A 13,708-nucleotide genomic window follows, 5' to 3' on the forward strand; every position below is an offset into this window, starting at 1 on the left:
AAATGTCAGCCAGAGAGGTGGACTGGAATTATTTATAGGGTATTTGGAGATTTTCCAATTTGGCTAGTCATTTCAAATGTGGATATGACTCCAATGAAACCAAGATGGCATAAAGAAAAGGGAGCATTACAATTGTTTTATACTTGCATTACTATAACCACACTCTGGAAAATGACAGGGATTCATTTTTTAGCATTGTACAGATTCTACTTTCTGCCACTCATGTTTATCTTGTGGAAACTTTATAGCCAACTATCCCCCTATTTCAACGCCTTCTGCCATTCCCCATGAGAAAAGAAAATATTTGCATTCAGGTAGTATCTCTTGATGTGTTCAGATCATCACAATGCTTTATAGACATCGAAATACTCTTAAAGGACATCATTCTAAATGCTATCAATTTAGTAGTCAGCTTTCCGAGAGCAAGTTCCCATAAACTAAATGTGATAACCAGAAATTTTGTTGTTGTGATTATCAGCATAGAGTCATAGAGATATACAGCATGGAAACAGACACTTCAGTCCAACTCATCCATGTTGGCCAGTTATCCTAGATAAATCTAGTCCCATTTGCAAGCATTTGGCCCATGTCCCTCTAAACCCTTCCTATTCATATACCCGTCCAGATGCCTTTTAAATGTTGTAATTGTACCAGCCTCCACCACTTCCTCTGGCAGCTCATTCCATACACGCTCCACCCTCTGTTTGAAAAAGTTGCCGCTTAGGTCCCTTTTAAATTCTTCCCCTTTCACATTAAACCAATGTCCTTGGGTTAGAGTTCCCCACCTCAGGGAAAAGACTTTGTCTACTTCCCCTATCCACGTCCCTCATAATTTTATAAACCTCTATAAGGTCACCCCTCTGACGCTGTAGGGAAAACAACCCCAGCCTATTCAGCCTCTCCCTGTGGCTCAACCAGCCAACCCTGGCAACATCCTTGTAAATCTTTTCTGAACGTAGGCCAGTATTTATCACCCATCTATCCCCAACTGCCCTTGAGAAGATGATAGTTAGCCACCATTTTGGACTGCTGCAATCCCTGAGCTAAATATTGAGCAGTCACTGGTCAAAACCAGCCTGCTCTGCTTCATATAATATCATAGAATATGTTACACTTATCAGAGAGAGAGGATGGATCTTTGGTTTAATGTCTCATCTGAATGATGGGAAGTGGTTAAAGCATAGCTAGTTCATTCATTAGTAAAGCTGAAACTAATGTTCCCTCTGTGGGATAATGGATAAACCACCTGTATTATGTAGCAAAGACCCACGTTTTAAGAAAAACCCAGCTCCAATTCTATGTCTGTTTTATATTAACAGATGTCAAGTGGGTCAAAGGTGAATGCATTGCAATCTGTTTTGGTCCCACTGGGCTAATGACTGCAATACTGTTAGCCTGTGGTACGCGGTGGATGTGAGGTAGGAAAAGATTGGGCTGGGCTAACACGTCACTCTCCTTCACACGCTCCAACAGTCTGCCAACACCAAACATCTTGAAGGCAGAGTGATTAGGTAAGAGGCTGATGAGTAGCAGGCACTGTGGACCCATTCTTCAGGATAAATTACCAGCTGTGAGTTTGAAACTTTACAAAACTTTACAGCACAGAAACGGGCTGTCCATTCAACCCATTGTACCTTTTTCAGCACTTTTGATAGAACTGCCCAAATAATCACATTTCTTGCTTGACAGCCTTAGAAATGTTTCCTTTTCAATTATTTTTGCAATACTCCGCCACTGTACAGAATTTTGAACTTGCTCCACTACCCAAGTGGAAAACTCAGCCACAGTATTCTCAATCACAACAGCTTGCTGTGCATAATAAAGGTAATATTTATATCTATGCTTCTGTAGCATCATTGAGACCTACCTGCTTTTTAATTTGTATTCTTTCAGAAAGACATTCTGCCTATCATACTCCAGGTCATATGTCCCAGTAAGAGGCTAATTGAATCAAACAACATGTTCCTCTGAATGTAACAGATCCTACTCAACCAACCTGTGCTTGCAATATATAAAATAAGAATATCTACTGTTAAGTTGACATGATTCTATGTGGACAGCACTTGCTGAACAAATTTGTGTGCAAATAGCTATACTAACAACCAATTTAAGATAATTTGCTGAACTTGTAACTTATGCTTGCTAGACATGGAATATATTCATATGTAGTGGTCAGTTCTCTGAATACAAAAGGAGTATGTTCAAACCTTGCCATTTTTTGGAAATACCTGGAAGCATGAAGAGATTATAGTGACCTGTAACATTAGATTAGATTACTTGCAGTGTGAAAACAGGCCCTTCGGCCCAATAAGCCTATACCGACCCTCCGAAGAGCAACCCACCCAGACCCATTCCCCTACATTTACCCCTTCACCTAACACTACTGGCAATTTAGCATGGCCAATTCACCTAACCTGCACATTTTTGGACTGTGGGAGGAAACCGGAGCACCTGGAGGAAACCCACGCAGACACTGGGAGAATGTGCAAACTCCACACAGACAGTTGCTTGAGGCAGGAATTAAACCTGGGTCTCTGGTGCTATGAGGCAGCAGTGCTAACCAGTGTGCCACTGTGCTGCCCATGATCTGGGTCAAAGTTGACTTACAAGCCAATTAATACCTTTCCTTGTGTGCTATAAATTATTCTAATGCATTGAAATTTGGTATTCCTGCTCTTGTCCCAATGAATGGAAGATAAAAGCCTTCAGCAACATGTAGCTTTTATAAAGTGTAACCAAGCAGCCTTTTGCTCAATTGTCTACACTACTTCTCTACCTTATTAAACTGCACTTTAAAATATCATGCAACAGTATAATCACTAATGCAGTGGTATCACCATGGCTTCAGTTGTGTTACTACACCTTTGAGAAACAACCATCCATGTGCCTTTATGGATGTGTAGCAGGAGAGGCAGCATCAGCCTTGAATGACTCTAAAACGTTTGCATTCTAAAAGTCTAGTACTGCCAATGGTCAACTCCAAGTGACTCGAAGGTAAATACGGTCCACACAATGGATGAAAAAGCAAATTGGTCCAAGTGTCAGACTTTGGGGATGGTAGAATAGGGAGGGTGAGGACGAGGGTGAGGGCGAGGGCAAGGACGAGGACGTGAGAGAGAGCGAGAGAGAGAGAGAGAGAGAGAGACAGAGATTCTAAGCAAGCATTGGACTAATAGAAGCAATGACAATTAAATGTAGACTTTAGGCAGCAGGTTTGCTATTTGGAATTTTTTAGATTATTCACTCAAAACAAAAGCCTGGCATATTTGATCCAAAGCAGGATAGCTGGCACCTGTCCCATGGGATCAAAGATCCAAGTCCCAAGGAAGAGAACAGGACTCTAATTTAACTGTTGGTTTTACACTAACAGCCCTGTTCTTTTTAATGGAAATTATAATTTGCACCCTTTGGGTATGCTTATTAACAAGGATATTTGAAGTCAATTTCAAAAGCACAAATTGTAGAAATCTTTGATTTGGAAAGGCTTTTTTTGAAGGGTTAAGGTGCAGTTGCGTGTCAATATCACCTCTGGCACCAGGACAGATGCTAACACATCAGTTTTATGTTGACTTTGGTACTCCAACTTCTGATGTCACCATAGTGATAGACATTTGAATTATAATGCGCACTCGTCTTGGCAAAACAGCAACCTTGACTTTTAACCTCAGGAATAGGAACAGGCTTTCTGATTACAATCAGCCAATTTGCATGACACAAAGAGATGTCAGTGCTGGCGAGCCATTGGCGTGTCTGTCAGAAAAAGAGAGTTTGCCCATTAGCAGATTGTAAAACATCAATAGCGCTTGCAATGGGAGAGCAAGGGAGCTGACGTTGCCAAGGATGAAGTTGGACAACACTGTCTGGTAAAGATGTCCTGATGATTCTGTCAGCTTTGAATCCTCTCAGTGACCCTTCAGTGGCAGTGAGGCAGCTGCCTGCAGAATACACCAGGAGCCCATCTCTGGCAGAGGGAGCCTGACCTCTGAGTCAATAAGCTGAGAGGCTTCTCTTAAAAAATATAGCTAGCCAGAATTCACAGACCAGCCTCAAATGTTCAAAATAGAGAACAATCTCTATTGACTGACAGACGACTGGACAGGTTGGGGCGATTTTCTCGAGAAAAGAGAGCGCTTGGAAGGTGGACAAATAAACATCTTTAAAATTATGAAAGGCTTTAGCTTAATAGATCAAGCCAGATTTCCACTTGCAGGCTGATCAAAATGAATGGCTATAATAGAACATAGTCACTATGAAACTATAAAGAATTGAGAAAATGACTATTTTCCCATATGTTGGCTAGAATGTGCTAGCTGCCAGTACATAGTGAAGGACAGAGATGTAGTTAGTAAGTTAGATTAATGCAGGAGAAAGGGAACTAAAAGGAATTGAAGGGTAAGATGAATAAGGGATGGGAAGAGGCTCATGTGGAGTGTAAAGCTGAAGGACTAAGCGGGTTGCTACATTGCTGTCAAATCTTTATGTATAAGAGATATAAACCTTTCAAACGGCTCCTGCACAAATGATCAGGATTACCAGACTACCAGACCAAGTGAAAAAATTCATATAAAATCTTATACAAGCCCACAACCCTGTCACATCTCCAAAAATACCAACTCTGTCACTTGTTTCAACTTCTCTTTCAGGTTACATTTTGAAATTCTTCATTCATAAGGAGACTTTGGGATGTGTGGGTCTCAAGCAATCTCCTACAATTCATCCAAACAGAGTCTTCACTTGTCAGTCTGACTGGCATGAGCTAACAAGATGTGACCATGAGGGGGCACCACAGCCTGTCCTTGCCTGGCAAGCACATGCATTTCTTCCAGCAGGGGGCAATAGCTCGCAGACAGCTGCGAGAGACCTTGACCATTGTTCCCTAATGAGGCTGAAACCAATTGATGGACCATCACCACAACTCCCTCTCCAGCCAACCATAAACCCACCGAAACAATCACCTTCCCCACCAACATGACCAACTCTCCACTCAACCAATAATGCCTCCTCCACCACCCCAACCTGTTACTTGTTATCACAACCCATTCCCGGAACACCACAACCTTTCCCCATCTTCACAACCCACTCCTCCATCACCACAACCCCTTGCCCATCATTACAACCTCACTCTCCATCATTATAACCTCTCCCCCATTACCACAACCCCCAACCTCGTTACAACATCCTGCCCCATCATTACAACACCACCAGCTATCACCACAACCCCCTCCCCAATACAACACTGTGTCCACCCAACCATAAACCTACCAAAGCAACCACTTTCCCCACTAACTCAATGCACTCTCCAGCCAACCACAAACCCAGTAAAACAACCCCCTTCCCCAATATCACAAACTCCATTATTACAGATCCTCCTCCACCATCACAACTCCTTCCTCACCACCACAACCCTATCAATCATTACAATCCACACCCAGAACACCACAGCCCTTCCCTTCTCATCACAACCCCTCCCCCATTACAACCCCCTCCCCATCGTTACAACCCTCTACTCCAACATTACAACTCATTCCCCTAACACCACAACACCCTCCATCATTATAATCCCTTTCACCATTGTCATAACCCCCTAGAATCAGCCAAAGATTACCATAGTTGGCTAATTAAGAAAGAATTGACATCTTCTTGATATTTTTTAAATCGACCTGTTCAGATGTTATGAACTCTGAAGCAAGTGGGTCCTGAATCAGATCTCCAGACTCAGACATACATAATATATAGCTCCCACCACTTCTTTGTTATATTCCAATGTCATTTACACTCAATGGATTACTTTGGATCTGTGGCCAACTTGAACTTAGGTCCTATAAACAGCAAAATAACTCATAAGTAGTTACTGCTTTTTTTTAATGAGTGTTTGGATGACAGAAAAATGTAGGCGAGGATACTGGAGTGAATCCCTGTAATTCCTCAATACCATCACATAGGGTGCTCAGCACTTGCCTGACCCACTGGTTCAATTAAATGGGGTTTTAATAATAGTCTGATCCAAAAGGCAGATTGTACAACATTCCCTCAGTACTGCAATGGACCAGCAGCTGAGAGTGTGAGATCCTGCTGCAAGTTTAACCTTCTGACCCAGAGTAAATAGTATGAACAACTGCTGCAAGCTGACACAGCAATATGCTTTGCTGATGCTGTTTCATTTGTCCATGTGCAATTGTTTTACCTGTACACTAATCTCTGGTCCAGCACAGTGTCAATACACAGACATTAGAAAATCCTAATGAACTTTATACAAAGGAGTCATTGAGAGATTGATAATCTATACTGCTCTGTAAATTGCATTCTTTTAGAATTAAAAGTAGCCTTTCCATTTAAGTACTGAAACTATACCTTTCACATGAATATGGATTCCTGGTTTTATAAATTTGGTCTGATTTTAATTGCCTGTAATTGGTTTTAGATTGAGTTAAAATCTCAGTCAGAGGACAAAAGCAAGGAACCTTTACAAAATCTTCATAAAACTCTGGTTGGGTCCCAGCTGGAGTATTGTGTTCAATGCTAGGTACCACCCTTTGGAAGGGTATCAGTAATTTCGGGAGGATGCAGAAGCAATTTACTGCAATGGTAGCAGGGATGTGTAAATTTAGCTATGCAGAGAACCTGGCGAAATTGTGATTTTACTCCTTAGAAGAGATAAAGCCAATAGTTTTAACAGAAGTGTTCAAAATTATGAAGGTCTTGAATAGAAAGAAGGACACATGTTGGGAAATTGCCAAAAGAACCAAAAAGTGACATGAGGAACAAAACCATTATACAGCATCTTGTTATGACCTGAAATGCACTGGCTGAAAAGGCAGTGGAAAGAGATTTAGTCGTAACTGTCAACTAAGAATTGGATAAAATCTGAAGGCTAGTTGGGAGGAAATCTGTAAATGTGTAGGGAAAAGTATGGAAATGGATTAATTAGATACCAATTTCACAAGGACACAATTGGCCACATAGTCTTTTTAACTGCAGGATCATTATGTGATTCTATTCAATGAAACAAAGGAACTGTTTCTGTCTGTGGTGAAATGATGTGTGTCATTCACAATTTCACTTTATCCAGGACATTAATCTCCTCAATATGAGGCCAATGTAACTTTTTTTAAGAGCATAATTCTATTTCACAAAGATAGTACATCATTTTCTTCAAACTATATTTTTTTCTGAAGTCATGCATTTGTCTTTTAGAAATTGCATTGACTATGTCAGTTTGCCTCAGCAACCACATCTTTTCACATATTATATATAAGCTAACTTCTGACGCATGACTCTTTGCATTGACATGATTCCATTACAAGTCACCAACGACAACAGCAGCAGAGTTAAAAATGAATATAGGTAAGAGAGAAAAGATAGAAAAAGGGCCATGTTTGAACTCTGTCTCCAGTGTGCTATTATATACAGCTGACCCTTCTGTTCTAGTGGACCTATTGACAGTTAGAAAAGCAGCTGGAAATCTGAACTTAGAGCAGCTAGAAAGGCATTGTCCTCTGGAAGAAAAAACAAGGTTAATGTTTATAGTGGAATCATCTGGCAGATCAGGACAATTACTAACTGATTGTACCTTCCAAAACATTTTGTTTCAATTGTTAACAGGTGTGCCTACTTTAGGGCATGCCCAGAATGAGATGGCACAAGCTGGTGACCAATTTGTGCCAATCACTGCATTACAGAGTAGCAACTGACGTCAGAACCTCAGCACAGAAAGTATACAAGGAAACATGTGTTGGCTTCTGCTTCTGTGCCAATTTAGTCCCCTCTTCTCCTAAGGTTCTTGGTAGTTCCACATAAAGTCATAGAGCTGTACAGCATGGAAACAGACCCTGCGGTCCAACTCATCCATGTCAGCTATCCTAAGTTAATCTAGTCCCATTTGCCAACATTGCGATAAAAGCTCTCCCGAACCTTACCTTGTTTACCATCCTTCATGTGCATCTGCAGATTGCAATGTAAGCTGCTCAACTGTAAGGAAGTCAAAAGCAGCCCTGGCCTGACCTACTGTTCACGGGCTGTTTAACAAGAGTCACAAGAAGGCAGTCAGAAGTAGGAACACTAAACAACTAGTCAGGCCTTGTCTGGAGAACTATAGTTCGTTAATATGTGGCTTGGCTCAGATTATTCAATATAGCTCAGAGGATCGATTAAATGTATAAGCTTCCCAGATTCATGAGGATCAGCACTATGTTCAGCATCCATTAATGTACTGAACTATTGGGCGAAGGTCCCTTTTTTAAAATAATAATTCTTTAGAGAAAAAAGGTTTTTCTCTAGTCCAATACCATTTTGTATTCTTGCAATCAAGTGGTCAGTAAATTACAAACAACTCACCAATTTGTCTGAAACTGTCTATAATTAGGAAAAATAGATATTCTATTCCAATTATTGTATCATATCATTTTACTGAAATATCCTGAAACAGAAGATCCTGCTGGGTTCCACCTAAAGAGCATTCACTGAAATAAAATGAGGGCTAACCCTTTGAGAGCTACACAAGCAGTTCTTCATCATAATGATGATCACAAGATTAGATGCTCAATTTATTCAAAGAATACAATTAGCAAAGATTTGCTCTTTGCATTTATAATGTTCAGGGTATTATGATTCCTGAGCTTTTCTTTGTATTCATTCAAACAGAGGATCCACCATTTATTTATTGAAGGAAATTGGCGAGCATTTTGATTTTTTTTTGGGAGAAAGTTTGGCCATCAGATCACTCTACGGAAAAAAGTTTCTAACAGTGTAGCAAATACATTTACACATGTGTTCAATATATTTTGTATAGAATACAAATTTTACAGCACAGAACAACTCTGTACATTGTTCATTAAAACACACAAGCTTCCATCCGTTTCCCTTTCCCCACGTATGCCTGCCTAGTCTCCACTTGAATACATTATCTTATTTGTCTCAACCACTCCACATGCTAAAAGACTTGCATTGATATAGCACCTTTCATACCCCCAGGCTATCCCTGATTTTACAGTCAGTGAAGTGCTTTTGTTGTAACGTTTAAAATGTGGCAGCCAATTTGTGCATAGAACTCTCCCACAAACAATAAAATGTTAGTGACCATATCATCTGTTTTAGTGATGTTGATCGATAGGTAAATATTTGGGTTGGAAAACAAGCTCGCAAGTTTCACTGGAATATTAGCACTTCATACACCTCTTGGAGTGCAATTATTTTGTTATGTAGGTGAGAACAGCAGATGTTCTTCACCAATGATGCCTCATAGTGGTGAGTAGTTAAATCTATGATGTTTTGATACAGTTGATTGGGGATGTTGACTGGGGATGAGGTGAAAGCTCCTATTGTCTGGATTGACAGCCAATGGATTTAATTGACTGCTGGTGGATTTTATTGGCCATGGTTGGGAAGATGCTGAACAGTTCCAGGTGAATTCAGCTCCCACCTGAGTCAGTCAAAAATAATGCTCTGTGCAAAAACTCCCATTACTACCCCACCTCACTACCCTCCACCCACGTCTCCCTGAGCTAAAACTATTAGGCATGGTTCTATCTCACAAATTCATGAATATTTTTCAAAATGCTTGGTGTTGCCCCTTGTTTCACCAAGTGTTCCCTAAAATGGTTGCATCATGCCAAGCCATAGTAAGTGGAAGGGTTATATTTGTTCCAGGGCTTTTTCTACACTTTATGTCAGTTACGTCACTCTGATCATCTGTCACTGTAGCACTCTGAAAATAAACATCTTGTCCATTTATCACCACACCTCTGTTTTCTCCCTAGATGTGGAAAAGCTTTGTCGGATTTGTCGTCAACACAGTCACCCTTTAGGAGGGAACTAGCTTTTTACCACGATAAAAAAACTATTGAAATCCTCTCTCCATACTATGGTTTTCCAGGGTGTGTGGTTTTAAAGTCAGGTATTGTCATATCAATTAGTATGACTCTACAGAGTCTAAGATATACTACAAGGATGAGGACTGAGATAGTGTTTGACAGGACACAACCATTCAATCAGTATGTACCTGGTAAAGTTAACCCACAGACTCATAAATCATCAGTAAAACACAATGTTATTATGTTAACAGTACAAATTAACTTCAATATAGAAAAAAAGTTAAGAATTATTCATGAAACACAGCTGGAAATTGATTTTTAATTAAATTTTTATTACTGTTCTTAATCCTGAGAAAAAAGGGATACTTATTCTGAAAAAAATTAAACCGACATAAAAAATGCAATTAATTAATATTTCAAAGCAATAAAATCTTGTAACAATTCTAACCATCTAATACACAGGGATTCAAGCAAGTCATTTTTTCTGTAAAGATAGAACACACAAGAATGCGATTTACTCGAATCAAGGGCTTTCACTAGAGTATTAAAAAAAATCACAACTTAAACGGATTGCCTCTGTGAGGAGTCTTTAAGCAAATCCCTTTAAAATCACCCGCACCGAGAGGCAAATTAACGGTCTCAAGTTGGAAGCTCACTGGTGCCCAAACTCGCAACAAACTGCACCGTCCCAATTTCTCTTCAGTTAAAAAACAGCGTTGAAAGTTTACCGAGCCCCTCTCTCCAACTTCAGACGGTTCAATGCATTAAGGTACACCCCACCATAACCACCACCAAACCGCTTGTTTGAAACGCACTTTGAATATAAGTATCATTTTGCAGGGCCCACTCACCGCTGGTAAATGTCAGGTTTCCAATGTCTGTCAGGTTATCACCGAGACCTGAGAGGCTGCCGTTGAAGGCGAAAAGCGGATCGGTGGAGTTAACAGAATCAGCTGAGATGGAATCTGCAAAAAGATTCATCTGGAGCAGGGTCTTCAGCAGGTATCGCAACATCATGATTATGCATTAGTTTTGTTTTGTTCTCATATATATATATATATTTGGGGTGGGGGGAAGTGAGAAGGCAGAGGCAATGATCTGGAATGTCTTCAGTGCCTGTACAAATAACTTCAGTCTGTGCTGTCTACAGGCAGGCAGCTCACTGAGCTGAGTACAGCACTGATGGACTATTCTCACTTCACTCTCGTTGCTTTCTCTTTCGGTCTCCGTATTTCCCTTCGTGTGAGTGCACGATGAGGGTCCCTGGAGAGGATTGGAAAGGAAGGGGGTGGGTTGGGGGGGGGGGGGGGGGGGGGAGGTTGGGAATAGAATAGTGGTGGAAGCAGAAACCAGGTGCCCGCACCAATAAATGTTTAATTATGAGATTAATAAGGCTCCCTGGAGAGAAGAGGGGAGCGTTGTGAAACACTGCACATCGCACTGAAATTCTGCCCGCTGAACTGAGATGGGGGGGGGGGAATAGGGGGGGAATAGGGGGGAAAAACTCCCCAGCCCTCCAACTCGGCACAAATTCCAGCTTAATGAGAGATAGGGGAAGGCAGCGGCAGACTGGGGAGCTGTTCCCGTTCCCATTGTTTGCTGAAAACTTTAATTCTACTTCAGACATTGCCATGCAAATAGAGCTCTATATACTGACTGTTCTCTTTAGCATCTAGACAGTCCTGGCGCTGATAGAATTGTCGTCTCTTCCCCCCCGAATTCAGCACCGTTTTATTTTAAGAATGACATTTATTGTCTTCTTTGGAACAAACAAAAAGCCGAGAGAGAACCGTGCTCTCTCTCACACTCGGCCTTTCATTAAACATTATACGTTTTTTCCCTCAATGTCCCGTTTACATCTCTGAGCAACCCTCTATAATTACATTTAATATCCCCACTGCATTAGACTTTGTGAACATTTTCAAATCTCCATTAACAGTAATTATGCCAAAATAAAATAAGGGACAACATTGCAGCATGGAAGTGCAGCGTGGTTTTCTAATTTGTATTTTGTTTAGATTATCAATTTCCCCCTGACATTTCTACCTCTAACCTTAGCACCATGTCACCTCCACATGTTGTCCGTAATTCTAATGAGAGGAATTCCGTTTCCAGGACCACCTTACCCCATATCTGAAGCCGAGGGATTTGCACTTTCCTCTCATCAGCAAGAGTGACTCCTCCACATTTGGCTTTTGGCATCAGGAGCAGCCCAATTGTGTTGAGGAGGGAAGAGATTAAGTGCTGTTTTCAAAATCCTCTTTAGTTGCAGTGTGACGTTATCCAATACCTTATACCCTACTTCATTGTCTTAAATTCCCACTGAATTTACCTGCCTTTTAAAATCTTTTGCATTTTGTTTTGGCCACTCTAGTGATTCCCCATGCTCTCTGACGTGCACCTGTCCTGAATTGGGTCCACTGCTATGCGGATGCTTGTCCACCAGGGGTCACGATTCAAACAGCTTTGGACAAAAGGGCCACCGATGAACCAGAAATAGTCGATGTGCCGTTCCATCTGGAATTCATCCTTGCATCAAGTTAAACCTGAAATGTCCATTTCATTTACACGCTGGCCTATTCTAAAATTGAATGGAATGCATTGCTTCGAGATTCCAAATCTAATTAATTGCAAAAAATGTAAGAAGATAATGCTATTGGATCTGGGTATCATGACTTGCTTTTATATAAAAGTACTTTTTTCCCCCTCATTTCGCCTTCTCTTTTTGCCTTGTGTTGCAGATTTCAGGTTCCAGATGCCGTCTATTCCCCAATTAAATGGCTACTAAATGCTCTGACAGTAGAGCGTCGGGAAGCTATTCTACTTGGTGAGCATCACAATTCTACACTGGCATTTCCTATCTCTACCACTGGAGGGCTCTACCTTGCTCCCATTGCTGAATCTGTAAAATCTAGTTAATCGATCATTTTATTGCTGGAAAGGTACATTGAGTTATCAATACCAAGTATTTGCTGACTGCATCCTTCTTTTCCATGATAAGGGATGCCGTAACAAGCCTGGCTCACACTCCAATAGTTGGACCACAGAACAAAACACGACTCTCCCCTGACAGTCCGCCATAGCCCCAGAAAATATCACAAAACCTCCTGGTAGATCTGAGCAAAATAAATAAAAATAGAATGACAATAAAGGAAAATTACTCAAATGATTTTAACCTATATCACCAGACAGTTTAAACCAGCTCAGGAGGTCAGATGGACCAAGTCAAAGAGATGTACAGCGTGGAAACAGACTCTTCATTCCAACCTGTCCATGCCAACCAGATATCCCAAACCAATCTAGTCCTACCTGCCAGCACCCGGCCCATATCCCTCCAAACCCTTCCTATTCATATACCCATCCAGACACCCTTTAAATGTTGCAATCGTACCAGCTTCCATCACTTCCTCTGGCAGCTCATTCCATACACATACCACCCTCTGCATGAAAAAGTTGCCCCTTTTATATTTCTTATATCTTTCCCCTATCACCCTAAACCTATGCCCTCTAAGTTCTGGACTCCCCCGCCCCAGGGAAAAGAATTTGTCTGTTGATCCTATCCATACCCCTCATGATTTTATAAACCTCTATAAGGTCACCCTTCAGCCTCTGATGCTCCAAGGAAAACAGCCCCAGCCTATTCAAACTCTCCCTATAGCTCAAATCCTCCAGCCCTACTATTATATAATTAAATTCTATATAATACAATCTCTCCCACATGGAGATCAAACTTTGCAATATTGGGGACTGTGTTAGTGCAGATAGGATGTGGTCAGGAGATGAAGAAAGTAAACTAGAGAAATGCAATTAGCTGATGCATAGTAAGACATGCTGTTCAACAGAAGTATTACTTTTTCTGCAGTAAAATAAAAGTCACAAAACCAGAGATTCAGGCAATT

At 40.9% G+C, this 13,708-nt stretch overlaps 1 protein-coding gene across 3 annotated transcripts in view; it reads right to left on the minus strand.

The window, feature by feature from the left end:
• Window positions 1-11,020, minus strand: part of robo3 (roundabout, axon guidance receptor, homolog 3 (Drosophila)) — a 578,410-nt gene extending 567,390 nt beyond the window's left edge. For 2 of the 3 annotated variants that reach the window (XM_072593113.1, XM_072593112.1), the window contains exon 1: window positions 10,661-11,018. In XM_072593113.1, the coding sequence (XP_072449214.1) occupies window positions 10,661-10,826 (166 nt within the window). In that variant the 5' untranslated portion in view covers window positions 10,827-11,018. Of the gene's footprint in view, window positions 1-10,660 lie in introns of all 3 variants that reach the window. The other variant, XM_072593115.1, reaches the window with a different exon arrangement.
• Between the last annotated feature and the right edge of the window lie 2,688 nt (window positions 11,021-13,708).

The sequence above is a fragment of the Chiloscyllium punctatum genome, chromosome 23, assembly GCF_047496795.1.
Source record: "Chiloscyllium punctatum isolate Juve2018m chromosome 23, sChiPun1.3, whole genome shotgun sequence".
Taxonomy (NCBI): domain Eukaryota; kingdom Metazoa; phylum Chordata; class Chondrichthyes; order Orectolobiformes; family Hemiscylliidae; genus Chiloscyllium; species Chiloscyllium punctatum.